The 26,921-nt window shown below is 41.4% G+C and overlaps 1 protein-coding gene across 8 annotated transcripts in view; it reads left to right on the top strand.

The window, feature by feature from the left end:
• The window catches only part of PLCB1 (phospholipase C beta 1), a 771,739-nt gene that overhangs the window by 537,261 nt on the left and 207,557 nt on the right, over positions 1-26,921 (top strand). For all 8 annotated transcript variants that reach the window (XM_075925687.1, XM_075925686.1, XM_075925693.1 and 5 more), the window contains 12 exons: positions 684-768; positions 1,559-1,736; positions 7,859-7,929; positions 8,792-8,888; positions 12,255-12,339; positions 13,652-13,776; positions 15,187-15,341; positions 17,163-17,327; positions 19,467-19,566; positions 21,441-21,545; positions 22,271-22,380; positions 25,726-25,858. In XM_075925687.1, coding sequence (XP_075781802.1) covers positions 684-768; positions 1,559-1,736; positions 7,859-7,929; positions 8,792-8,888; positions 12,255-12,339; positions 13,652-13,776; positions 15,187-15,341; positions 17,163-17,327; positions 19,467-19,566; positions 21,441-21,545; positions 22,271-22,380; positions 25,726-25,858 — 1,409 coding nt within the window. The remainder of the gene's footprint in view (positions 1-683; positions 769-1,558; positions 1,737-7,858; positions 7,930-8,791; positions 8,889-12,254; positions 12,340-13,651; positions 13,777-15,186; positions 15,342-17,162; positions 17,328-19,466; positions 19,567-21,440; positions 21,546-22,270; positions 22,381-25,725; positions 25,859-26,921) is intronic.

Raw genomic sequence — 26,921 nt, 5'->3', positions numbered from 1 at the left:
ATAGGTCTTTTGCCAACAACCCATGACAGTAAAAAAAATAAATAAATCATGAGTTACCCCAGCAAATTTTCTAGATCAGATCTGGCCATAGGGTGACCAGGTTTGAGAGTTTCCATGTGAACCAGTGGAAGATGTTAGAAGTGCCATGAAAAAGGAATATCCCTTTTCTCTTTTTCATTTCCTCCACTTTATGTTCTCAAGTTACCAAAAAGAAAAAGTAAAACAAGAGGAGGAAAAAAGTAAAGGGATAGATACACCTTGAAAATCCTTGCTGTGACCTAAAAGTATGATGAAGGAAAACATATTTAATGTGTTGCACCCAAGAGTCAAACTTCTGTATCAGTTTATTTCTATTACTCCCCCAACTGATATATTCGGTTTTTATATTCTATAAAGTGAGTGAAAATATTTGTCTCTATGTGACAAGTTCAATTTCACTATTTATGACTTCAAATGCCCAATGCCTTTATTGTACCGTTTCATGTACAGTCCCTGTGATAAGAGCTGTCAGAGAAGTCAGAATAATAGCATGATGAATCTAGATCATTGTGAACAATTTACAATGATAGGATCAGGAAATTATCCTTTCATCTAGTTAAGGGATATTAGATTTTTCCATTACTGCTACTTTCAGCCTGCAGTATGAATAAGTCTCACTTAATTCTATCCTTTCCCCCTTCTAGCCCTAAGCAGCAAGCCAAAATGGCAGAATATTGCAGATTAATTTTTGGCGATGCACTGCTCATGGATCCACTGGAAAAATACCCAGTAAGATGGTTTGGTATTTCCCTGATCATAAACATATGTATGAATATGTATTTGCATATTTCAGTTTTTTGTTCTTCATATAGGGCCTTACAATTTAGAAGCTGCTGGCTTTTGGGGTTTAGGGTTTTAAAAAGTAATTGATGCTATTATTGGTTTAAGCATATGGCTTCTGATGTGGAGATTATTGTGGGATAATGAGTTCTAATCTTCTAAATCAAAATTGGATCTCATAGGTGCTCTTTTATAATCTGCGCTTTCACAGTTGAAATTATACTGATTATGGTTATTATTATTGTAGATAGTTCAGAGTGCATTTTTAGTTTATTTTCTAAAGCTCCTTTATAGGTATGAGATGGCAGATGGCAGAACAAGGAGCAATGGTCTCAAGTTGTGGTGGGAGAGGTCCAGGTTGGATATTAGGAAAAACTATTTCACTAGGAGGGTGGTGAAGCACTGGAATAGGTTACCTAGGGAAGTAGTGGAGTCTCCATCCCTAGAGGTGTTTAAGTCTCGGCTTGACAAAGCCCTGGCCGGGTTGATTTATTTGGAATTGGTCCTGCCTAGAGCAGGGGGCTGGACTGGATGACCTTCTGAGGTCTCTTCCAGTTCTATGATTCTATGATTCTAGGTGCTATTTTGTTCAGCACAGAGACTACCTATTATGCAAAGCATGCTTCTCTTAAAATGAGATTATGTTTTGGACTGCAGAACTGTACATTGTATCATGGAGAGAAAGAGCAACTGGCATAAGACCTTTTTTAATCACACCTCTTTTATTCTTTCCTCCAAGCTTGAAAGTGGCGTTCCCCTTCCAAGCCCTATGGACCTAATGCACAAAATTCTGGTGAAGAATAAAAAGAAATCACAAAAGTCTGCCGATGGAAGTTCCAAAAAGAAGGTAGCTGAGCAGGCTTCCAACACGTGCAGTGATGCATCCAGTGGGTTTGAACCGTCTTCTCCTGGAGCAGGTAAAAGTTGAACTCCCAGACATATGACTGCCTGAAACATAAGGATGGTGATTGACAGGACGTCCTACTTACATATGGGAAGGTGTCTCAGCAAGGGTCTAGCTCAAATGCCTGATATGTTACATACTCAGAGCAGAGTGCCGTCCCCTTACCAAAGCCAACTCAACTGGCTTTGCTCACGAGGGCTAAGTGGGGTTAAGGCTCAGGAATCTTTCTGGCCAATCAATGACCTGGTGCATTGTGTGATATGCGATAGCATCTAGCTCCCCACCCCCTGGGGCAGATGAGTATACGGTCCGCTCCTTCATCCTGCCATTGCAATGTGCCCAAAATTCCACACAAAGGAAGCAGCATGGAGCAGAGCTTTGCAGCCCAGAAGGAGTATGACCAAGGCCGGCTTTAGGAAGCGCAGGGCCCAATTCGAACAATTTCGACCGGGCTCTGCAGCGATTTTGGTTGAGCGAGAAAAGAGGCACACAAAAGTTTCAATAGGGGCCCTATTTGATTGGAGGAGGAGTGCGTTGGCTGCCTGCGCCGCAGGAGGTGTGAGTTTAGCTCAAAGTTTAGCACTGCGGGAGGGTGTGTGTGTGTTGGCAGGGGATTTTTTGTGTGCCGTTTTTCTTTGGCCAATCAAATGACCTGGTGCATTCTGTGATATGCAATAGCATCTATCTCCTCACCCCCTTGGGCAGATGAGTATACGGTCCGGCACACAAAAAATCCCCTGCCAACACACACACACCCTCCCGCAGTGCTAAACTCTGAGCTAAACTCACACCTCCTGCAGCGCAGGCAGCCAACGCACTCCTCCTCCGGGGCCAATGCCCCCTCCTGCAGCGCACCGCCTGGCACACTTCCGGGTTCAGGGCATGAGGCCCCTTTAGGCGTGGGGCCCAATTCGGGGGAATCGGGCGAATCAACCTAAGGCCGGCCTTGGGCATGACCTCCCTTGCAGGGCCTTTCTCCATCTTAGCACCGTGCACTGGGACACACTAATGGTTCTGCTTTATTTAGGTCTGAATGGTGCAGGGAGGGGGGATTTGGCTCTCAAAATCTCACTTTCCCGTTCACTGTTGCCTCTCACCGAGCAGAGTCACATGCACAGTGCAAAGTGTAAAATACTAGCACATCAGAATGGTATCATTTTACATCCATTTCCTTGGCACTGGTAAAAAATGACTATACAAGGTGTTGGGCAAGGATAAATTGGGCTTCATGTCCTAGTTCCTTCATGGTGTATTCTCAGCTCAATGCACCATGATTTAAACACCCGATTCCCAAGAAGTCCCACTCCTCTCTGTGAAAATACACTGCCCTGTTTCCATTTTAGTCACCTAAATAAAACAAATTGATTAGCATGAGTGCTGCATTCCTCTAGGCAGAGAGTGGATTCATTTTTCGGAGACACCGCTGTTACAAATACGTGTATGTAGATTATTTGCATTTACTGAGCTTTGATTTATTTAGTTATTACCGGAGTGTTCTCTTAATTGTATACCTGTAGCTGGTCTCGCTCACCCTCAATGCACAGAACATACTGTTCATGCAGCTAGAGTTGATACTATTCCCTCCTGAATTCAAGAGGGTAAAACACCTGCTCTAGGCTAAAACTAGGCCAGGTTTACTCTGACACTTCACAGTACTGTAACTTTCTGGTGCAGGGGTGTGAAAAAACACCTCCCTTTCCAGACCACAGGTAAGTAATGGTGCTATAGAGCACCAGTATGAACCAAGCTACAGCACTGGGAGCTACTCCCTTCACAGAGGCGGTTTACATAGAGCACTGGGAGATAGCTCTCTTCCAGTGCTCGTGCCATGGCCACACTTTCAGTTAAAAGTGCTGCTATAGCCAGATATCCAGGCCAGATGTCAGCCAGTCATGTCATTAATGAATACACACAAGACAGCCAAATTAAGGAAGCAAACAGGCAACTTCAATTCTCTTACTTTTGATTGTGCTATTTTTTTTCAAGTGTCATGTTCTTTTAATGTAGATTTTTTTAACATCTATTATTTAAATGTGTTAGAGTGGTATACAGGACTTGTGAGAATAAGGATTTGCCTTGAGAAGCCGTATTGCATAGTCAAAAGAGCAGTGGACTGGGACGTTAGAGAGAGAGATTCTATTCTTTGTTTGTCCACTGGCCTGTTGGGTGACCTCAGGCAAGTCAGGAGAAAGTTGTTCCTGTATAATTTCAGGTGTAATTTAAAATGGTTTTGGTCTGTCTGAGGCAAACGGTATGGAGACTTGTGTTTCATTTTAAGATCATCTTATTTGGCTTTAGCTGAAATTGATTTGGGACAGGCCCTAAAGATGTCTCTTTGATTTATTCATAGTCAAAATTTATCAGCAAATTAATAATAATAATAACTATTATTATTATTATTATTATTATACCCTGGTGGTACATCTACATAGAAGCATTATTTCCAAATAAACTGATGTTATTCCGAAATAACAAAATACACATCTTCACAGCAAGTCATTATTTCCTTCGACTTCCTGCTGTGAGGACAGTGCCAAAAGCCAACTTAAGCTATTTCAGCTTTAGCTATGCAATTGATGTAGCTGAAGTTGTTTATTTTAATTCACCTTTTGCCCTGCTGCATAGACGTGCCCTGAAAGAGGAGTTTTCATACAAGGGTTTTCCCTTATTCACTGAGTTGGCTTATAAATTTTATGCACTTTTTTGTGAGTTGACAGTGCCTATATCCCACCAAGTTCATTGTAGCATCATATGCTGGCCAAATCATCAGACGTTTGAGAAATTGGTTGTGGATTAGAGTTTTATTTTGGCAAAAGAAAAATCTCATGCCTAGCATCTTTGGTGTTTTGTTTCCTTCTCATATTACCTCTGTAGGCACATTGGCGGTAAGTTGTTTTTTCTTGGTTTGACATGTACCGATTATTTAATATAAAGGCTCAAAGCAACTGGCAACTTAAAACAGCCCACATGTGGATAACTGCTAACATTTAAAATTGGTGGGGCAAATTCTTAACCTTTCCCTCTTTGAGAGAAATTTGTTTTGGCCTGCAGAGGAACTACTCATGGAAAGTTGCAGAAGTGCTAGGGGAGGATGAAGGAGTCATATGTGCTCCCTGAGTGAGTGACTGAGTAAAAACGGATCAAAGCTTTTAGCTCTAGCTCCTCAGCTGGGTATGAATCAGCATTGTGCTGTTGTAATCTGTGGAGTTTTGCTGACTTACACCAGATGAGGATTTGGCCCATTGCTTTCTCTCAGCAAGTGACCTCTTTGAATGTATGAGATGAGTACAGTCATAGAATCCTTGAATCCTAGGGCTGGAAGAGACCTCGGGGTCATCGAGTCCAGCCCCCTGCCCAAAGGAGGACCAATCCCAACTCAATCATCCCAGCCAGGGCTTTGTCAATGTGGGATTTAAAAACCTCTAGGGATGGAGTTTCCACCTCCTCCCTAGGGAACCCATTCCAGTGCTTCCCCGCCCTCCTAGTAAAGTAGTTTTTCCTAATATCCAACCTAGACCTCCCCCACTGAAACTTGAACTCCTTCGTCTAAAAAGTATGTAAGCACTGAAAGGAAGTCAGAGAGGAAATAGAAGATGCTTTTCCACTGAAACTGTTGCTGCAGGTCCTTGTTGATTGAACTATATTAATGCGGTATAGTTTGTTCACAGAGCTGCACCTAGTGAATGTTACATTTTTTTTTATTCACTCAGATGGAGATTTTCAAAGGGGCCTAAGGCAGATCTGAATTGTATGCAGTGTTAGGCACCTAATTCTGTTAGGCTTCTTTAGAAACCCCAGTATCTAGCACCATTTCTTATCTTCCTGCATGCATACGTGGTGTTCAAATATCTGTAGTCAGGCTCTGTACAGCTAGCCTTTCCCCTTTTCCATCATGGTTTTCATTGTAGCTTCATCTGAAGTCATACATCCAGATCCTCAGTTGGTGTAAATTTCACTAGCATTACAACAGTCAATGGAGCTATGGCAACTTGTGCAAATGGAGCATCAGACCCATAGCTTCTAAAATTGTGTTAATTTGCAGCATTTTTTGTCGACGTGTGCATGTGTTCCACTGTTGTGGCTTTTGCTGCTTCAGGAGAGCCCTTGGAAGTGAGTGTCGATTTGATTGGGGATTTTTCCATTGATTTTTTAAAAAATAAATAGGAAATGTGTGGTAGATTTCCCTCTGTGGACACATCTGGTGATACTACGCTACAAACCAAGAAGTGTCAGTGATATATACTAATCTCAGCAGGGAGAGGTTGTTATAATCTGTCACTTCTTCCTTTTTAATGGACTCTAGGAGGTGCTTTTTGCTAATCTGGATGAATAAATTGAGAGATTCATAGCTAGTGGTTGTTACTGCAACCCCAGCAAGAACACTTCAGGCTCTTAGCAAAACATGAAAGTTCCCGAAGCTATCCCCTGAATCCGTTGAACAATCATGTAATTTTCTTCAATGAAATATTCAAAGATTTGTTCAGGAATAAAGGCGTGGCGTATCCACACCATTGTCAGGGAAGAAACCCAGCCTGGGGAAACATAGGTCAGTTGAGAAAGTAGCCCACAGTAATTCCACTGTACTCTACATATTCAAAAGAAGCCAATGGATGAAGAGAATGAATTGAAATGAAGAATAGGGACTGAGTTACTCCTTCCCTGAAGCAGAGAGATTGTGGCCCAGTGGATGAATTCTCACATATCAGTTTATTTTTGCAGCATGTGAGAATATTAGTCGTTCCTGTCGCCAAAAGAAAATGGCTTTTCCATGGCTAACTGAGAGAAGTGAAAAATATGGGCAAAAGGCTGGGAAGCAGAAAAATCGGTGCAGCCCGTAATAAAACATTAATCTAACAGATTCACGTAGGGATCTGCTGTGTGAATTAAAGCTCAATTTTGATGGCTTCTTTCTCAAAGTAAAACCTACAGTGGAAATTTCTAAGAAGAAAGCAGAAAGCTGTGATTTTTGTTGAATGTGATTGTTTCCTGGAAGCATTTTAAGAAGAATATTATATTTGGTGGAAGGGTGTGTGTGTGTGATTCTTTAGTTTATTAACAAATTAATCTGTCTCACCAATAGGGGTTTGAGGGAGATAAAATAATTGAGAAGAAGGCTTAAAAATCTCTGTGATTCATTCTCATCTACTCATTCAGTACTTTTTGAGTAAAAGAATGTTTAAGAAGTTTCTTCTCATTATTTGGTATGCATTGCCCTCTGCTGGTGTGTATGTGATATACCACCGCAGGGCTGACTGCCAGGAAAATATACAGGGACAGAACCTTAATTGGTGTAAATTGAAATCACTTCACTTGAAATCAAAGGAACTATTGCAAGTTTACAGCAACTGAGCATCTGCCTCACAATTTTCAATATATTAAATAATAAACATGTTACCTATTTTAACACAAAATGTTATTTACTGAATAAAGTATTTTGTTGTTAGTAATAATAACCATAATTATTACCATACTGCATAAAGACTAACAGAAAATGGAGCACCATTATGCTAGAAACTGTACAGTCTCAGTAATGGTGCTTTTATTTCTCCCATTGTCAATTTTATTTCCCCAGTGGTTTCTGAGCACCATAGGATCTTTAATGTATTTATCCTTACAATACCCTTGTGAGGTAGGGAAATGCTGTTATCCCCATTTTACAGATGAAAAACTGAGGCATGAAGAAAAAGTTAAGAGACTTGCCCAGCAACACACAGGAAACCTGTGGCAGAGAAGACATTTGAACTCAAGTCAACCAAATCTGAACCATTGGTCCTTGGTTAATAATACATGAGAATGTATATGCCCGGAAAGTCATGAGCCAACATTCTTTTTTTTAGTTCATTATTCTAACATCTAATCTGGGGTTCTGAATGTTCTGTTGACCACAACAAAGTGCTTTACAAAGACACAATGGAGTTCATTGTTTGATAGGCAAATCCCCCGAAGTAAGTCAGCGCTGTTTAAGGATGGCTAAACCACTCCCAGACAGCAAATTTGGTTTGTTCTGTAAGGGCCAGTTCCCCCAAAATGTGGAACCTCTAAAGTAACAGCACTTGAAGGTGTCTGGCAAGGATAGTCTTGGTAGTTATAGTTATTGTATCAGCTAATAATTGTATCGTAATTACAATTTTGCAGGAGAAGCAGAGATTGAAAGTGACGATGACGATGACGATGATGATGACTGTAAAAAATCATCCATGGATGAAGTAAGGACGTACATATTTTGAACTGTGGTGGAGTGATTCTGGTTATCCTTTCATCTTACATTACTAAGTGCTGGACTGCCCTCTAGTGGACAAAAGGGAAAGAGCACTTAAAACCTATATACAAACTTTAAAAATGTTTGCCAACAGTCTAATTCTTGAACATGTGCACATCACTGCTTGCTTTGTTCCTATTTTAACTTAGTAACATAAGATCTAATTAATCAGTTTTAGAGAAGTACTTCATTATTGTGCCTGTGTGTATAAAACAACCTATTCTATGACAGCTCTGTGCTGAAATCTGAAAGAGACACGTTTATTATTATTAATTTTTATAGGTGCTCACAATGTGCTAAGCACTTTTCAGAAGATAAATAATGCAGTCACTTTCCCAGGGGTTTTACAGGCATGTGTAAAGCATTAAAATACCAGCTATGTAATTTCACTTTTAAATAGAGTAGTGAGGTCTCCTCTTCATAAATCTGTTAAACTCCCATGAGGCTAATGAAGACTATTTTACATGTATTCCTTTCTGTCCCCTTGAAATTCATCCTTCCTTCCCGGAGTTTCATGACTTTCATTGGCTAATACCTTATTAACAAAAACAAAGAGAAAATTACTCCCTCTAGATGAGGAGTCTAAAGCGGACAATCCAAGCCACATATCAAAGGAAAATAGGCCAGATAATCTGCATATGCAAATGAGTAATGATCTATTGGACACTGATCCCACACCCACTGAAGTAAATGGTAATGCTTCCATTGACTTTGCTGTGATAGGTCCCCAGCACTTGGAGACTTAGCTATATAAAGCCTATTGCATAGAAATCCAGCCAGTGACCTTGCCCTTGTGTCCTTTTTTTTAGGGCACCGCTGGCCGTGAAGCCATGGCCACGGAAGAAATGTCCAACCTGGTGAACTACGTACAGCCAGTGAAGTTTGAGTCATTTGAGATATCAAACAGTAAGTAATCTAAACATCCAGAGCATCATTTTATACTGGGGACTTTTTAGGAGGCCCCTTTCTTAGTTCAGTTGCAATTATTTGAACATGCCATGGGGCTGATCCTTCACCTGTGTAAATTCAGTTGTCATGTTTCTGAAGAAGTCAAGTAAACATCTGTGGAAGATCTGTCCCCATAGGTACGGCAGAAGAGTGTGCTTAGAAAAGCAGAAAGCCGTACTCTCTTTTTAATGCATTGCATAAATCCTGTTAAGGGTATTAGTAGGGTTGTCAAGCAATTATAACAATTAATCATGGTTTAAAAAATTAGACACAATTAATTGTGTGATTTAATTGTGCTGTTCAACCATTTATTTAAATATTTTGGATATTTTCTGTCTTTTCCAATATTTTTATTTTAATTACCGCACAATACAAAGTGTCCAGTGCTCAGTTTATATTTATTTTTATTACAAATATTTCCATTGTAAGAAACAAATAGAAATAGTGTTTATTCAATTTTCCCCATGACAACTACTGCAGTGCAATCTCTTTATTATGAAAGTTGAACTCCTACATGTAGAATTATGTATAAAAATAACTAACTTACAAAATAAAACAATATGAACTGTTAGAGCACACAAGTCCACTCCGTCCTACTTCTTGTCCACTCGGACAAGCAAGTTTGTTTACATGTGCAACAGATAATGTTGCCTGCTTCTTTTTTATGATGCCAGGTGAAAATGAAAGCTGGTGTGTGTGTGTGGCATTGTTGTAACCAGCATCGCAAAATATTTACATTCCTGTAGTGCTAAAGATTTGTGTGTCTCTTCACACTTCAACCACAATTCCAGCAGATCTGCATCCATGCTTGTCACAGGTTCAGCTCAAGAACGATCCAAAGCAGAGTGGACTGACTCATGTCAGGGTGGTCAAATATTGGAATAAATTGCCAAGGGAGGTGGTGGTATCTCCCTCTCTGGAGATATTTAAGAACAGGTTAGATAGACATCTGTCAGGGATGGTGTAGACGGAGCTTGGTCCTGCCTTGAGGGCGGGGGGCTGGACTCGATGACCTCTCGAGGTCCCTTCCAGTCCTATTATTCTATGATTCTATGATTCTATGTTCATTTCATCATCTGAGTCAAATGCTACTAGCAGAAGATTGGTTTTCTTTTTTTTTTTTTTTTTTTTTTGTTCAGGTTTTATAGTTTCTGCGTCAGAGTGTTGCTCGTTTAAGACTTATGAAAGTATGTTCCATGTCTTGCTCCTCAGATTTTGGAAGGCACTTCAGATTCTTAAACCTTGAGTCAAGTGCTGTATCTATCTTTAGAAATCTCACATTGGTACATCTTTGTGTTTTGTCATATCTGCAGTGAAAGTGTTCTTAAAATGAACAACAAGTGCTGGGTCATCTTGCGAGAGTTCTGTAACATGAAATATGTGGCCTAGTGCAGCTAAAACACAGAGCAGGAGACATACAGTCCTCCCCCAAGGAGTTCAGTCACAAATTTATTTAACTCATTATTTTTTAAAAGAGCATTATCAGCATGGAAGCATGTCCTCAGGGATAGTGGTCAAAGCACAAGGGTCATACAAATGTTTGGCATATCTGACATGTAAATACTTTGCAATGCCTGCTATAAAATGCCATGAGAATGCCTGTTCTCACTTTGAGGTTACATTATAAATAGGTGAAACAAAATACAGGACTATGTAGCACTTTAAAGACTAACAAGATGGTTTATTAGATGATGAGCTTTCGTGGGCCAGACCCACTTCCTCAGATCAAATAGATCAAATCCACTATTTGATCTGAGGAAGTGGGTCTGGCCCACGAAAGCTCATCATCTAATAAACCATCTTGTTAGTCTTTAAAGTGCTACATAGTCCTGTATTTTGTTTCAGCTACACCAGACTAACACGGCTACATTTCTATCATTATAAATAGGAAACGTGCCGCATTATCTCCTGCCAATGTAAATAAACTTGTTTCTCTTAGCAATTGGCTGGACAAGAAGGAGGACTGAGTGGACTTGTAAGCACTAAAGTTTTATATTGTTTTGGTTTTGAGAGCAATTTATGTGACAATCTGCATTTGTAAGTTGCACTTTTACGATAAAGAGATGGTGCTAAACTATGGCTTTGTCTACACTGCAGGGTTTTTGCACAAGAAGCCTTTTGAGGAAGAGTTCTTGCACAAAAACTTCTTGCGCAAAAGCGCGTCCAGACCTCAAAGCACATCACAAAAGCACATCCAGACCTCAAAGCGTATTGCAAAAGCGATGAGCTTTTGTGCAAGAGAGCATCCACACTGCATGGACACTCTCTGTGCAAGAAGTTTTTGCACAAGAACTCAGAATGGTCATCAGAGCACCTGTGCTTTTTCTGGTAGGGGTTTCTTGCACAAAATGAGGCAGTCAGAGGTGTGCCATGGAGAACAACAGAGTTCAAAATGGCCACCCTTAATGGGGCAGCAAAATGGCCACCCTTAAAGGGGCAGGCAACCTTTTTTTTCACTCAACAAATAATCCTTGGTGTTCCTCATAAAAAAATTATTGTTTGGTGTTCCTCAGTCTTAAAAAGTTTAAGAAACAGTGGCCTATACTGAAACACATTCCCTGTACTTTGTTAAACAAATTTGGCACACTTCAAGGTGTGGAAATCAGAGCTCTGTTTCCGCTGCTGCTCAGCGTGAATTGCTTGTACATCCTGAACAGCAAAAAATTAGGGGGTTAAAATAGTTTACAGGACACTGTACTTCTGCATTGTTGACATTTTCCATCCTCATCTTGAATGCCATTGGAAAGGATACTTGGAAAACTAGCAAAACCTTGCTAGAAAGAACTGGACAACATTTGCACTCTGGTGGGTGCTTGCATTTTACCTCTGCTTGTTTCTCACCTATAAGATCTGTCATTCTCTTAACACTACAGGTTGTAAAAGCTGGGGCTTGAAGCTGTTAAAATGGGGGCTAGTGCTGTGTCTAACCTCAGTGAATGTTTTCGAACTCTGGCGGTTCCTGGGCACGGGAACATTTATTTTGTTTTCCTTTTATTTATGTTCATTTCCCCCAAACATACGGCTTTGTCAAGCATCCTTCATTGTAAACATATTTTGAAAATCTTGGAAATCACTTGGTGATCAGAATGGTGATGTGAAATATAAAAGTCAATAAATAGCAGATGAAATATAGGCACGGTGATAACTCATCAATTCGCAGCTCTACTGAATGTCAGCTTGAAAGTTTGTCTCTGTCACCAACAGAAGTTGGTCCAGTAAAAGATACTGCTTCCCTCACCTGGTCTTACAATATCATAGGACCGATTCAACGACAACAACAATGTTCTAATCTAATCACTGTTCTCCCCCCCCTTTGAACTACAGAACGAAACAAGAGTTTTGAAATGTCTTCCTTTGTGGAAACCAAAGGTCTTGAGCAACTCACAAAGTCCCCAGTGGAATTTGTGGAGTATCCTTGACATTCAGAAAGATACTTTATGTGCTTTTGTAAATCTGAATAAGAACCATTGGGGTTCTTCATTGGGCTTTGGAGACCTGAATTTGGGAAATTAAGGGTCAAGCTCAACTTTGTTAACTCGATTACCTGTTTCTTTAGGAAAGAGAGCTGGCATCAGATGACACCTCATTTAGGTTTTAGAGTGAATTCTTGGATGTGGGTTGGGGCAAAAGAGATTAGTTTAAAATACAGGTGGACGATCTGGGGAGGAAAAGTGAGTCAAATCATTAGTAAGCATGTTAACTTATATTAAAAAAGCAATGGTACTGTGTATGATAAAATCATATAAGATATTGAAACAAAAGAAAGTTGCCAGATAAAGATAATTTGGGTAACCCAATAATTTGCATAATCGTATGAGAGATATGAGTTTGATTCCTGGTCACAACTGATTCTTCCCTGGCTACCAGGAGCTAGCTGCACTGGTTTATTATTTGTAGCTTTTGGAGATAAATAACCAAAGGGGAATCCATCTCAGTTGAATGGTTCCTGGTGTATGTCCTTGTGTCTTTTGAAGCCAGCAAGTTCACAAAGAGATCCTGGTACAATATGGCCGTAGTGAATGTTAACTGAGAGTAACTTCTACATCGATAGAGCCCTGCAAATCTTCAGAAATCTGCTTTATATCCACAGGTATCCATCCACAGCTCATTTTTGTGGATATGGATGAGGATACAAATTTTACATCCAAAACCCAGCAATATGGATATCTGCAGCTCATTTTGCCGATACAGATGCGGATACAAATTTTGTATCTGCACAGGGCTCTGTACATCTAGACTGCAACATATTCCTATAGCTAATATTTGTGGAGTGGCAGTTTGAAGCTCAGTCTTACCAAATCAGTTTACTCATCATTGCTTATTCTCTGTGGAGGCTGGATGTAAAGTTCATGTGAGGAGAGCAGTTATTTCTTAACTTAGTCCAACTCTGGAAGGCTTGTTACCACTGACGAGTTTCTGCTGAGGCAATTTAGGACCATTTTAGATTATTTACTGTGTAGTTGGAGTTACAATTATATTGTTTTCTAGATCCACAGATACCCATGCTTTTCCTCTGCTTCTTTAGCATCTGTCTGTCCTCATAGGAACAAAAGGAAAATATGTCATGTATTGTTTAATAACCTATGAATCTGTCAAAGCAGTATGCTTGAAGAACACTAAGTAACCTACTTTTGTTCTGTAAAGAGCATCTACATTTAAAGACTGAAACTATACATAATAATTTTGCCAAATGTATTGTATCTTAACCACTCACCATCCAGATATAACAAAAGGCAGCTTAGCCGGATTTATCCAAAGGGAACACGTGTAGATTCCTCAAACTACATGCCACAAGTCTTCTGGAATGCTGGCTGTCAATTGGTTGCTCTGAACTTCCAAACTGTAGGTAAGTTTGACCTTTAACTTGGTTTAGTGGACTGTGCTTTCCATTTTTTGAATAAGGTTGGCGATTAGGAGCCAAAACAGTTGGGCTGTGTCTATACTGGCGTGATCTCGTGCAAAAGCAGCCGCTTTTGCACAAAAACTTGCTGCCTGTCTACACTGGCCGCGTGTTCTTGCGCAAGTAAACTGACATTCTAATGTATAAAATCAGGGCTTCTCGTGCCAGAACTCTGATGCTCCAGCTCAGGAATAAGCCCTTTTGCACAAGAGCTGTTCCAGAAGAGGCCAGTGTAGACAGGCAACATGAATTTCTTGCACAATAAAGCCCTATGGTTAAAATGGCCATCAGAGCTTTCTTGCGCAAGAGAGCATCTACACTGGCATGGATGCTCTTGCGCAAAAGCACATCTCTTGCACAAAAGCACATGCCAGTGTAGACGCTCTCTTCTGGAAGAGTTTTTGCAGAAGAACTCTTCCGCAAAAGAGTTTTTGCATGAGAATGCGCCAGTGTAGACGTAGCCTTGTTTTGTTCAACAAAAGATGTTGGGCTATTGACTGGTTATACAAAGCTGTGCATTCCTATCACTGAAACCACATTATTCTCACATTCATTTACATATTATGCTGTAGTGTAATATGCATACAGTGATCACCTTAAGGAATCATGATTTATCAGATGTTACCATACTGCAATTTCTGAAAATAAGAATTTTTTTCTGTGGATTGGAAAAAATTACAGTATCTTATAGGCAGACCTAATATTCACGTGTAAATGGCAGCCCCTTTAAATTGTGTAATGAACTGAAAATATAGCTAACTTTTCCTCGGCCTCCAGAAACAATGATTATTAATAATTTTTATTGCACTATTGGATTCCATTTTTCTAGTCATCGTATCTAGAAAGGAAGATTATCATGGGTGAGCCAAATGGGAGCATCTTGTGAAATGCATGTACGCTGCTCCCACAAACACCGACGTGCACGTGCAAAAGTGAAATTGTACATATCGGTGCTTACATCTCATAGAAAGTCAACAGGATCTAGAAGTCAAAGTTGCTTTTGAAAATGAGACCTAATCACCTAAGTCACTTAGGCTCTTTAATACTAAGCAGAGTAAAACCTATATATCTTTAAAATCTATTCCTTAGGGTCTTTTGAAAATGCTACCCTACATCTTCTGGGGTATCTCCTTCCTTTTACAGAGAGAATGTAAAATGATGGCCATTGAGGAGTGTGTGAGGGAAACGTGTCTTTCAAGTAAAAAATGTCCTGAAACCTAGGTTTAAATGGCAGCAATATTCAAGAAAGAGCTGTTTATTCACATTACACTTAGTTATATTAATGCAGGTGTATTTGTTTTTGTGTATCTGATACTTACCCAGAAGCTAATTCCTCCTGATATTTTTATTGCTTAGATTTGTCTATGCAAATAAACATGGGGATGTATGAATACAATGGCAAAAGTGGGTACAGGTTAAAGCCAGAGTTCATGAGAAGACCAGACAAACATTTTGACCCATTTACCGAAAGTATTGTGGATGGAATAGTAGCCAACACTCTGTCTGTGAAGGTACGTACACAGTTGTTGAAAATTCTACTTATTGTTTTGTTAGAACCTGGACATGTTTCTGCTTTATCTGGAGCCCTGTCAGATCTTCTTTAGGTGTGTCTACACTGCAGTCAGGTGGTGGGATTACAGTAAGAGTTAGACATACCCAAGGTAGTTTAATCCAGCTCACTTCTATACCGTGAAGAGTGATGTTCACCACCAATGCTGCCTCGTGGTCAGGCTGGGATGTGGCCAGTGGTATTCCACCTGTCTTACTGCTACTTCACCCTGCAGTCACCTGTCTTTCTGGTGACTGTGCCTTCCAGCCAGGTCCATGTATACACATCTGTCCTGTTCGGGATATCTGTGAGAGTCTGACAAAGGGGGAGCCTTCACGATTAAGCAGGATGTCAAGATCTCACAACCCAAACTCTTCTGTCTTTAGGGGATTCTTCCCCAGCTGGGTTCCCCACCTCAGGGCTGGGCTTCTGTAGTTGCCCCTCTGCAGCAGTTGGTAGGGGAACCTATGCCCTGCGCTGTCCACTGGGCTGTGATCCAGGCAGCTAACAGCCCAATGAGGCTGGAGCCCAGCACACAGCCCAATGAGGCTACCCAGCAGGTCTGGGAAGCCCAGTGGGTCCAGCAGGGCAAGAGGACCAGTGGTAGGGGGTAGCCAGCCGGGAGGCCTATGGAAGGACAGGACTAGGGAGGCAAGTGGCAGGGGGCCAGAAATGACCTTCCTCAGTCTGTCAAATTCCCTCATCTGGGACCTGTCAGGTCCTGAGGGTGCCAGACTAGGGAGGTCCAACCTGCCGTATTAACTTGAAAACATCCCTATTATTTGATAAATGCTAACTTGCACTGAGATGACCAACAGAGTACACTGCTTAGTATAACTGAATAGTGTACAACAATAGGCTGTTCTTGCAATGAGGTCAGGCAGTTATAAAAGTCATGGTTTCATACCAAAAATAATTCATCTGAAATACAGCAGCTTTGGGGCCACACCTAAATGGAGGCCATTCAGTCGCTCTCCGGGGTTGCTCAGCACTTTCCAGGAATGAGTCTCTGAGGGCATGTCTTCACTCTCCACGCCTAAGATCAATGTTCTGGCATTTGATTTAGCAGGTCTAGTATAGACCCGTAAATTGAATGCTGAGCGCAACTCCGGCCAGTGCTGGTACTCCTCGCAGTTACAAGGAGTTAGGGAAGCAGACAGGAGCATTTGCTCCCATCAGCCTCCCACAGTGGAGATACCACCAAGCTTAGCTTAAGGTAAGCTGACTCCAGCTACATTGTGTGTACCTTAAGCCGACCTTTCAGGACTTAGTCTAAGAGTAATGAGGTAATTGCGAGAAGTTGGCTCCTTCTGACAGTCCAGACTAGTTGTGATGTCATGGCATGGTACAAGCTGAGGCCGCACAAATAAATGTAAGTGGGTGTACGTTGGGTGAATATGAGGTTTTTAAGGTACCCTGACATTGGTTAAATTTCCCTCTGCACTTTGTTACTCAGAGAATTCATTAGCCTTCATTTTATGTTTACCTCATATTTAAAAAAGGAGGGGCTGGAAGGAGACTTGTGTCTGAACTGTTTTCTGTAGGCAGAGTTGTCTTTTGCAATAGAAAACAGAAACACATGCATCTGCTCTTTTATCGTTGCTTTTTTTCCAACATCACTACACATCGCTCTGGTATTACCTTATATTTTTGCTTACCATAGCATTATGTTACAGGCCTGTATGTAGCCTATTAGAGAATGCTTGTAATGAGTTGTGTTTATTCTATGCCATCATTTATTTCTTTAGTAATCACTTACAAACACTCCTATTTTGTTTTCTAGATAATTTCAGGTCAGTTTCTTTCGGAGAAAAAAATCGGTACTTATGTAGAAGTAGACATGTTTGGCTTGCCTGTGGATACAAGAAGAAAAGCTTTAAAGACAAAGACCTCTCAAGGCAATGCTATTAACCCTGTATGGGAAGAGGAACCCATTGTATTTAAGAAGGTTGGTGTGGTTTTGATTTCCCTACCATACATTGTGATTATTTTATTGCTCTCCAGAAAGCTCACCTTCCCCGCTGCAGCTAGCGCTCCAACTTCCCGTGGGGTGGGGATGGGGCTAGAGCACCAGTGCAAGCTCCCCACAGGAGGAAGGGTGAGCCCCAAACCTGTGTCCCACCTGCAAAATGGTCGTGGACCACTCGTGGTCTGTGAACCATACTTTGAGAACCACTGTTGTAGATGTAATATAAATATCCAGTCAATAGAACACTGATTTCAGCCTGGTGTGTTCTGAGAAAATGATGTCTATGTAACCGGCCTCGCAATATGTATGTTTATTTATACCTGGCTTTTCTATGACACAGTAGTGGGGGATATGATGCATATTTGTCACAATACCATTCACATTAGGTAGGGATTAAGATAGTATCTCTTCCTTGTGGGATTTGGGCCTTTACTACAACTTAAGGGAAACATAAGAATGTTCTTTCAGAGCCAAGTACTATTTTAGTCTCAAATAGGCCTTGTTTTATTTGAAACTAAAACAGAGCTTGACTTTGAATGAACATTCTTACGTTGAACATCCTGACTTCAGGATCCCTGCTCTTGTCAGCAGAAGAGGTTCAGTGGCACCGAGCTTTTGAGGATGAAATCAGGGACTGCCTTTCAGGGACTCTACTCAAGCGAGCAAGCCTTTCTGTCTGATGGCTCACAGGAAAATGAGCTATTGGTCATGGCCATGGTGGCCAAAGACAACATCCCATTGGAAAGCCCTGTAAGGTTCATATTAGACAATGTCATGCTCAGCACCTCTGCGCTGTTCCCCTATACTATCTCCATGTTCCTGAATTGAGCACTGGGGACATATCTGGGGTCAGATGTTGGGTGACAGGAAATGTCTCCTGACTGCTTGTTGGACTGGAAGCTGAATGCTCCCATTTGACTGCATTCTGCTTTGCAAATCTAGACCCTATTTCACCTGGACCTTCCCACTGTCTTGAAGATTGATCTGCAGGAACAAGTGCTTTTGAAAAGGGCACTCCTTCCTAACTGAGCTCTTTCACATTGTTACTTCATAAAGGAAAAGGCTAAACTTCCTCGCACAGGCAGCCTAATTTCCTACTAAATCACCTATCCTCTTGGAGAGACACGCTTTTTAGTATCAGCAGGCCAATCTCCCTTTCGGAAGAAATTGCATCATTTACTTGCTTATGAAGGTAGTGCAGGTTCCTTTCGGAACTACTCTTATAGGTTTTGAATGCATTTCTTCCTCCATCATTAAGGCCTATCCATTGTAGGAGCCCTGGGAACTCAGCATCTGACCACCCTGAAGGACTTTTCCATTTTTTCACTGAGGCTAAGGTTAGTATCTCAGGCTTACCCATCTCTGCTCCTGGCTTCACTTATCCAGTAAACATCATGTACCTGCTCAGCAAAAGTCAGGAGGGGTATTCTGAAGCACTAGCTTTAGCCCTGCAGAGCTCTGTTGGGAGTAGTCATGCAATGGAAAGCACTTACGAAGGGTACAGTTACTAGCATTATGCAAGCACGCTCAATGGCCTCACTCCATTTCAGCCTGTCATGATGCTTCCTGCAATTAAGTAACTAGAGTATAGCAATCTGTTCAGACTTTTCCCTCATAAAACACACCAATGGACAGATTTGTTATTGGATGGTTTTATCGGCATTGTTGCACTTGGGACTGCCCTGTTAAGTAAGGAGTCATTAGGACAGGAAAACAATGCACATCGGTTCTGAGAGGAACTCGTGATTTCATGTCGTACAGTGTCGCTAAACTGTATGTTTTCGAAGTAGCATTCAGCCTTAATGAAAAACTTGATACTAAAGATCCACACGCAGCTTTGAAAATGTAGGGGTAAGTTCTCAGCTTCCAATTTGTTTGTTCTAGGCATTCCTCATCAATGAGTTATTCACCTCTAAAGAAAACGTCCTGACAACGGTAGCTCATGCACAGGCTATGTACACTCTGACCTATTGTATGGCAGATTCCTGGTATGGCTATCGAACTCTTTATTTGCTGACTACAGCCTTATTTTCTACTCTGCTGTATTCCTTGTATGCAACAGGAACTTTTCTTGTTTATGCCAGGCCACCAATTACTCTACCAAATATGTCTCCACAGGTAGTTCTGCCTTCTCTGGCATGTTTAAGGATAGCAGTATATGAGGAAGGAGGAAAGTTTATAGGACATCGGATATTGCCTGTCTCAGCAATTCGACCAGGTAAGTGCTATACTGAAGAGAACTAACATGGCAGCCCCTCAGCATGACTCTGTTGATTTTAACGTACCTATGTTGATTTACGGTGCTCTCATAACATGTGCAGCCACTGGTGGAGAAATTCACCTAATTTCATACTTTATTCTTTCAGTGTTAGCTATAACATCAGGGTTTTATTAAGTAAATCATTTTGAATATTTTTATACCATCTATGAAAAGAGAAGCACCCAAATCAACCGGAATTTGAAATCTGGAATGAAACAAGAAACCCTACAGAACTAAAACGTACAAAGCACTTGATGGTGTTTACTGGTCGATTACATCCAGGAAGCCATTTTGAAAGAAGGGGGATGGCAGCTATCATTGACACATCTCCTTTTCAGGCTTTGTTTCTTAGGTTGGTTGGTCAGTGAGCTTTAGCTGTGGTGAATGGAGACACCGAGGGTGTGAAACTTAGCCTCACTAGACAATCAGCTTGGCTCAGCCTTCCACACTTTCAAAATTGCCTGCAAATGCTCCTATTTTAGATGTGTTTTAATTGTAGCCAGTCTGAAGGAATCAGTCCCCCACAGACATTTTAAATACATGGTCATGTAATTGGTTCTGGTGTTCTCTGGGGCTTTTATTGTCAGGCATTCACGTTGGGAGCATACCACGGCACTCTGATGCTTTTTAACTAACATTGCAATTCTCTGAGGGTATGTCTACATTACAGTGTTATTTCGACATATCTAATTTCATAATAGTTATTTCAAAATACCTTATTTTGAAATAACACATCTATATATAAAATGCATTTCAAAATAGCGCGTCCACATTGATTGGACGCTGAATCACATTTAAGGCTAGCCAGAACTGGTTCTGGAAGGGCATCAGGTCAGAAGTTACCTTGTGGCCAGGGCGGCCAGCAGGGCACCCTGGGAAAGGCTGGAGGCCCCCTATTTCGAAATCAGCATCTACACAGCTCTTATTTCGAAATAGCAATTTTGATATTGGCACTAGGTTTGCCAATTTTGAAATAAGCCCTCCACTATTTCGAATTAATTTCGAAATAGCAGTTGGCTTGTGAAGACTCTGGGAAAGTTATTTCGAAATAACTTTGCTGTGTAGACATACCCTTGTTTGTATGTTGTCTGTAGATTATAAACTCTTCTGGGCAAGAATTTGCCTTCCTACAGATTCTAAGGCTAGATGTACACTGAGGGAGAAAGTCGACTTAAGATATGAAACTCTAGCTATGTGAATAGTGTAGTGTGAGTCAACTTACTAAAAGCCAAATTTCTGTGGCATCCCAACAGCAGGAGGTCAATGGGAAAAACTGTCCTGTTGACCTCTCTTACTCCTCGCAACCTCATGGAATACCAGGGTGGACAGGAGCAATGTTGGCGGTTGATTTAATGGGTTCTTACTAGATCCACTAAATCAGTGGTCCCCAATGTTTTGGGGCTGCTGGGCGTACGGGGGTGGGGCCGCTCACAGGCCACGTGACTGGGGCGGGACCAAGCATGCGCCGCACACCTGGAGCCGGCACAGGCATGTGCGGCGCACCTGGGGCCAGGGCCGGCACCGGCACATGCTGCGACCCCGGGGTAGGGGCCGCACATGCACCCAGGGCTGGCACCTGCCGCACGCCCGGGGGCGGGGCTAGCCCAGATTGCTCCGCGGGTGCACATAAATGGCCCGGCGAGCGCCATGGCGCCCGTGGGCACTGCGTTGGGGACCACTGCACTAAATCAAACCCCAGCAGATTGATCTCCGTAGCATATACACAGGCCCTAAAGAGCCCATGTCACATGGGCACTATATAAATAATGAATAACAATGTAATTACATTGGAAAGAGCTTACCTTCTGGACTGAGCTGCTTTTATATTCTAGGCTATCACTACATCTGTCTGCGAAATGAGCGGAACCAACCTTTGATGCTTCCAGCAGTCTTTGTGTACATAGATGTTAAGGACTACGTACCCGATACTTATGCAGGTAACTATTAAATTTCCCAGAGATGAACCACAAAAGCAAAACTAAATAGACAAACCTTTGAAGTCCTCTCAGCCTGTTTGCGACACGGTATAAAACTGGTGTGAGGCTTCCTGCATGGATCACAGTCAAAAATGAGGGCCTGAGTGCTTTTTTCCTAGCAGACTTTTGAGTAGCTTTACAGAAGCCAAGCATCTTGAGATTTTGTAATAGAAACAGTATGCGGTGACTGCAAGATTCAAAGTAAAATCATGTATTTAATTTATGAAATAAAAGCACTCCAAATGGCCCTAACTAAGCATTGGGAGACTGTTGCCAATGCTCAACAGTCTAGAAAAACCCATCCTAAAACTCCTTCCCCAAAATTGCACATCCAGGGTTCCCTGTGTTCTTGATATAAATTTAGAAAAACAATAGGTAGGAGAGAGAAAATGAAAACCCATTCAAATCAGCAGCATTTCTCCTACTTTTTCTTCCCCCAATACCTCTTACACTAATAAAATAGGGATTAAAAGTCTTACCGAGGTACTGTGCCAACACATGTGCAGGAACTGTATAAATGGTGTTTCACAGTTCATGCCTTTGGTATGATGGATTAGGTTCAATTCCAGTGAAGTGGTAACTCTCAATAATATATTTCAGGAAAACCTATGCACTTTCTTAACACCTTAAGTTTCTAATGCCATAGATTAAGGAATTTGGATCTGAAATGTTTACTTCATTTCCAGATGTGATTGAAGCATTATCCAACCCAATCCGATATGTAAACTTGATGGAACAAAGAGCTAAACAGCTGGCAGCACTCACACTGGAGGATGAAGAAGAGGTAAAGAAAGAGGTAAGAGAGACTTTCGTCACTGAAAAATCATCCTGTTTGGTGGGATTTTCAAAAGCACCTACATGATTTAGAACTTCACTGAAGGTCAGTGGGACTTGTGCTCATCCGTCACTTAACGGCATTTCAAAATCCCATCCATTACCTAAGGACGAAGTTTTTCTGCACTTACGTTGTAGAGGTTGTACTCCATTTTGGATACTGTTGAAGTCCACGGGGGCTATGCATGGTCAGGTGTTATTCAAGGGTATCAGAATCTGGTCTTTAGTGAAAAGGGGTTGCATGTCACACAACATGTAAAAGAAACCAATCCTAGTCCCTCATGTTTGTTTCACATTTTGATAGGGTGGTTTTCTTAGTCCCAGTGAGAGAACTGTATCATTCACTTTCTTTAAAAGTATTACAGATTTTGTATGAATTTCGAGGCTTTCCATTTAACAGCATCAGAGGGGTAGCCGAGTTAGTCTGTAACAGGAAAAACTTAAAAAACAACAAATAGACTAATAGCATTTTAAAGGCTAACAAAACATGTAGATGGTATCATGAGCTTTTGTGGGCGCAACCTGCTTCTTCAGATGACAGGAGTATTAGAAATCCAGATCCAAGAATAAATTAGGGAAGGGAAAGGGCGGAGGGGAGAAACAAAGGAGGGGGGAAGGAGAAAAAATAAAAAGAGAGACACAGTGAGTAGATTACTCAAATAGTTACAACAGGATGATAAGAACAATTAGCACCTCCATTGTTTGGTCGGTAGGTTAAGTCATTGGATGTGGAAGATAGTGTGCGAGCCAGCCAATGTCCTTGTTCATACCATTTGCATAAGTATTACACTTGTAAATGAAGTTAAGTTCCAATCCTTCTCTGTGTATTTGGCTTGTGAAATTGGCCTGAAACGAAAGGGTGACTTGGAGATCCATTAATGAGTGTCCAGGTAAATTAAAGTGTTCTCCAACAGGTTTTTGTGTATTGCCTTTTTGGATATCTGATTTATGTCCATTAATTCTTTCCCATAGAGACTGTCCAGTCTGGCCAATATACATGGCAGTGGGGTATTATTGTCATTTGATGGCATAAATCACATTAGTGGATGTGTAGTTAAATGAGCCTCTGATTTGGTGGCTGATGTGGTTGGGTCCAATGATAAAATCGCTTGTATAGATGTGTGGGCAGAGTTGACAGCAGGGCTGATTTCAGGGATGGGTTCCTTGATGATTATAATCAGGGCTTGACGAATGGCGGGCAAAAGCCGCTCGCCAGCTCCGCACTGCGCATGCGCAAGACCCGCATTGCGCATGCGCATGCCGCAAATGAACGGGGCGCCCGGCTGATTGTCGAACCCTGATTATGATGCAGGTGTGTTGCGTGGTTATTGGAAAGAATTTGTTTGAGGTTAGGGGGTTGTCTGTAAGCGGGGATTGGCCTTTCCCCCAAGATCTCTGAGAGTGAGGGGTCACGAACTAGGTAGTTTGGACTAGGCTTCCTAGTCCGAACTACCGTTACTCCTGGAAAAATGAAAAACCCAGATCAATAGAGCCAAAAAAGTACCCAGGCATTAATTTGCAAGTCGGGAGGCAAGCTTGAAAGGCTCACTTTCTTTTTATTAATCATTTGTGCAGTCCAAGTATAGGCCCACTAACGAGGGGATGGGGGGGAAAAGGGGACAACTACCCCTGGGCCCAATGAGCCAAAAAGGACCGGGGGTTCCTGCTACTGCAGTAGTGGCAGGAGCTGGAACCTTGGATCCTTTAAATCGCTGCCAGAGCCCCAAGCAATGCACTCCAGGTGGCTCTGAGGGCTGGCTTGGGGGGTGGGGAAATGTCACACAGCGCTATCCAGGAAACACTGAGGGCTGGATGCCCCAGTTCCGCCCCTTCTGCCTGAGGCCCCGCCCCTTCCAGGAGCACAAAGCTGGGGGCCTCACCAGCTTGTCCAGAGGCCGGGCATGTCTGTCAGTCCCCTGGCAGCTAGCAGAGCACGTTTTATTACACTGTTGAACATGGCTTCCTTTAATAGTGTTTAAAGAAAAAGAAAAATGAAACCAGCCAAGTTTTCTGCCAAAACCATGAGCATTCTGTTAGGAAAGTGGATGTGCATATCACTGTTCAGAGCATGCTGTGCTTATGCATCAGATAAATCAAGTGGTTGGAACAGACTGTATCTCCTAATAGTCACAAAGGTGGTACTCCTGTCTCTGGGTGTGTAGCTGTATTCTAATGAAGACACTGAGTCAGTGATCCTTTCACAGTACACAAAGTGATAAGGTACGTGACTGTTGAGCCAGGTTGCAGTAAACTGGCAATGTAATGAGCATAAAACAATTACACCAGAACCTGCATTGCCTCTTGATAGAGTGGCAGACAATATTCTGAGATCTGTCTCCTGCTTCTGCCTGTAATTGGATTATCCTCAAAGAGTGAAACAGAAGCAGCCTGAGGAGCAAGCCAGGACTGTATTCAGCTGGTGCCATGGCAACTAGGTCTTCATACTCTTTTTGGCTGTCTCAAAAACCCAAATAGCTTGCCAGTGTGTAAGTCCATCCTCCTCTGCCTCCTCCCTAAGCGTAGAGCATTCGTATGTCTTTATAAACCTGGCACCCACAAGAGTGATTGTAAGGTGTGCATAAGGAACTGGCAAGGAGGAAAAGGCTGTGGAAAATGCTTAGATGAGTTGGATACCGGATATATGTTTATGTAGAGTTCAGCAGGATGGAGGTACTGTTGATGTGCTCTCTGTTGAGTGTAATTATGGGGTAATTATCCTGGGAATAAGAAGTATGTGTGTGTGTCTTGAGAGTTGGTGACTAATTACTCTGTCCCGTATATCTAGTAAAATTAGCTATGAAATTTAGCGGCAGTTCTGCACACACATTTTGATCATAATAAGCATCTGAATGGTATTTTCTTGATACTCTCTACTTACTTCCAAAAGGTTTTTTTGATGCAGCACCATGCTGATTCAATATAGTTTCATCTCTCATACTCATAAATGAGTAAATTACCTGTATGCTTTGTGGCTGAAAACTACCCAGTTGAGTTATATCCTCTTAACATTTTATAATGTTATAAAAGACCCAAGTACACTCAGAATAATTGTTCAGAAAGGTATGTGCTGTGTTTTTTGAAAGTAAAGCTGCAAGAATGAACTGTAACTGATATAGTGGAAAACCGAAGCTAGTAAGCCCACTTTTTTTTCCTCTTTTAGAGCAGTGTATTTAAAACCTGTAAGAAATTTCAGAATCAAAGGAGGCATGAAGGTTGGACTAGAAATAAATAACTCTCTCCCCTGCTAGGTGTTTATTGTGTACATACCTATTTGGAAGAGTCACGTAAAAATATTTTCTGTCTTTAGGCTGAACAGGGAGATCCACCATCAGAAGCTAATCATGAGCCCAGACCAACACCGGCAGAAAATGGACTAAGTCACTCCACTTCTCTGACAACAAAGCCAGCAACTCAGGTTGTTCACAGCCAACCAGCCCCGGGTAAAAGACCTAATCACATTTTTCCTACACTAATTATTTGAAAGAACAAAAAAAACAACAACCAAGAAATGGTGGTGGTCACAATTTCTGTTTGTGCTTTGCATTAAAAAACAAGTAATATTGAATGAGTAGAGGAAATTTATGTGTTAAAATGTTAAAAAAATATTTGTCCTGTATTATAACATGCACTGTTATTTTATTTTACATTAGCAATAGCCTCTTTCTTCAAGAAGGATACCTTTGCGCTTCATGTACTATATCCACTTGTGCCCAAAAGGCAATCACCATTGGAGTGAAACATGTCATGATTACACAAGAGTTGAGGACAGAAAAAAATAATTAGTAGTAGTAGTATTAATAATATTACCCACTCGTGGGCAAGGGCTCCTTGAAATTTGAAGAGACAATCAGCAGAATCCAGCATGAAGATTACTTTGGTATTTGCTTTTTAATCTTAAATACCAAAGCAGCACTTAAACGTGATGGGCTAGGTTTTCTACAGTGCCCCATACGTCCCTCCCAAGGGGAGTGAGATCATGCAAACAATGGAAGCTATGGAATGCTAAGCACTTCTGAAGAATCTGACCATTTCATGAAGGAGTTGAGCAGTGTAGAAAATCTGACTTTCATATTGTGTGCAGAGCATCTTTTTGTATGCTGATGAGTGATGAGCATAAGAGCAGTAGATTTTGAACATCTCCAAGTCTTATAGTAAAGTGCATGTGTCCATCACTTCATATGCTTTCTAAAATCTCAGTTCTTCCAGAAGTGAGTTGGTTATCCCAACCTCTGGATGTCCCCGGCTGACCAGTCTTCTGTCATTTAATATTTACTTGCCTCTGTCTCTTAAACTGCAGTGTCTCTAGGGCTGTCTTCTTTTTCACATATTAATACAGCACAAGCACATTGCTAATGCTAAACAAATCATAATATCCTTTTGTCCTGGTAAATGTGAATTTTTACTCCTGTCTCAGATTCTACAGAACAATTGTACCGTCATTTCAAAATCCATAGCCAATCTTTTATTGGTTTGGCTATAGGCCCATGATCCTTGGGATGCAAT

The sequence above is a fragment of the Pelodiscus sinensis genome, chromosome 3 (assembly GCF_049634645.1).
Source record: "Pelodiscus sinensis isolate JC-2024 chromosome 3, ASM4963464v1, whole genome shotgun sequence".
Lineage (NCBI taxonomy): Eukaryota > Metazoa > Chordata > Testudines > Trionychidae > Pelodiscus > Pelodiscus sinensis.
The sequence above is the reverse complement of the archived record's forward strand: the minus strand, read 5'-3'. Positions and strand labels throughout refer to the sequence as shown.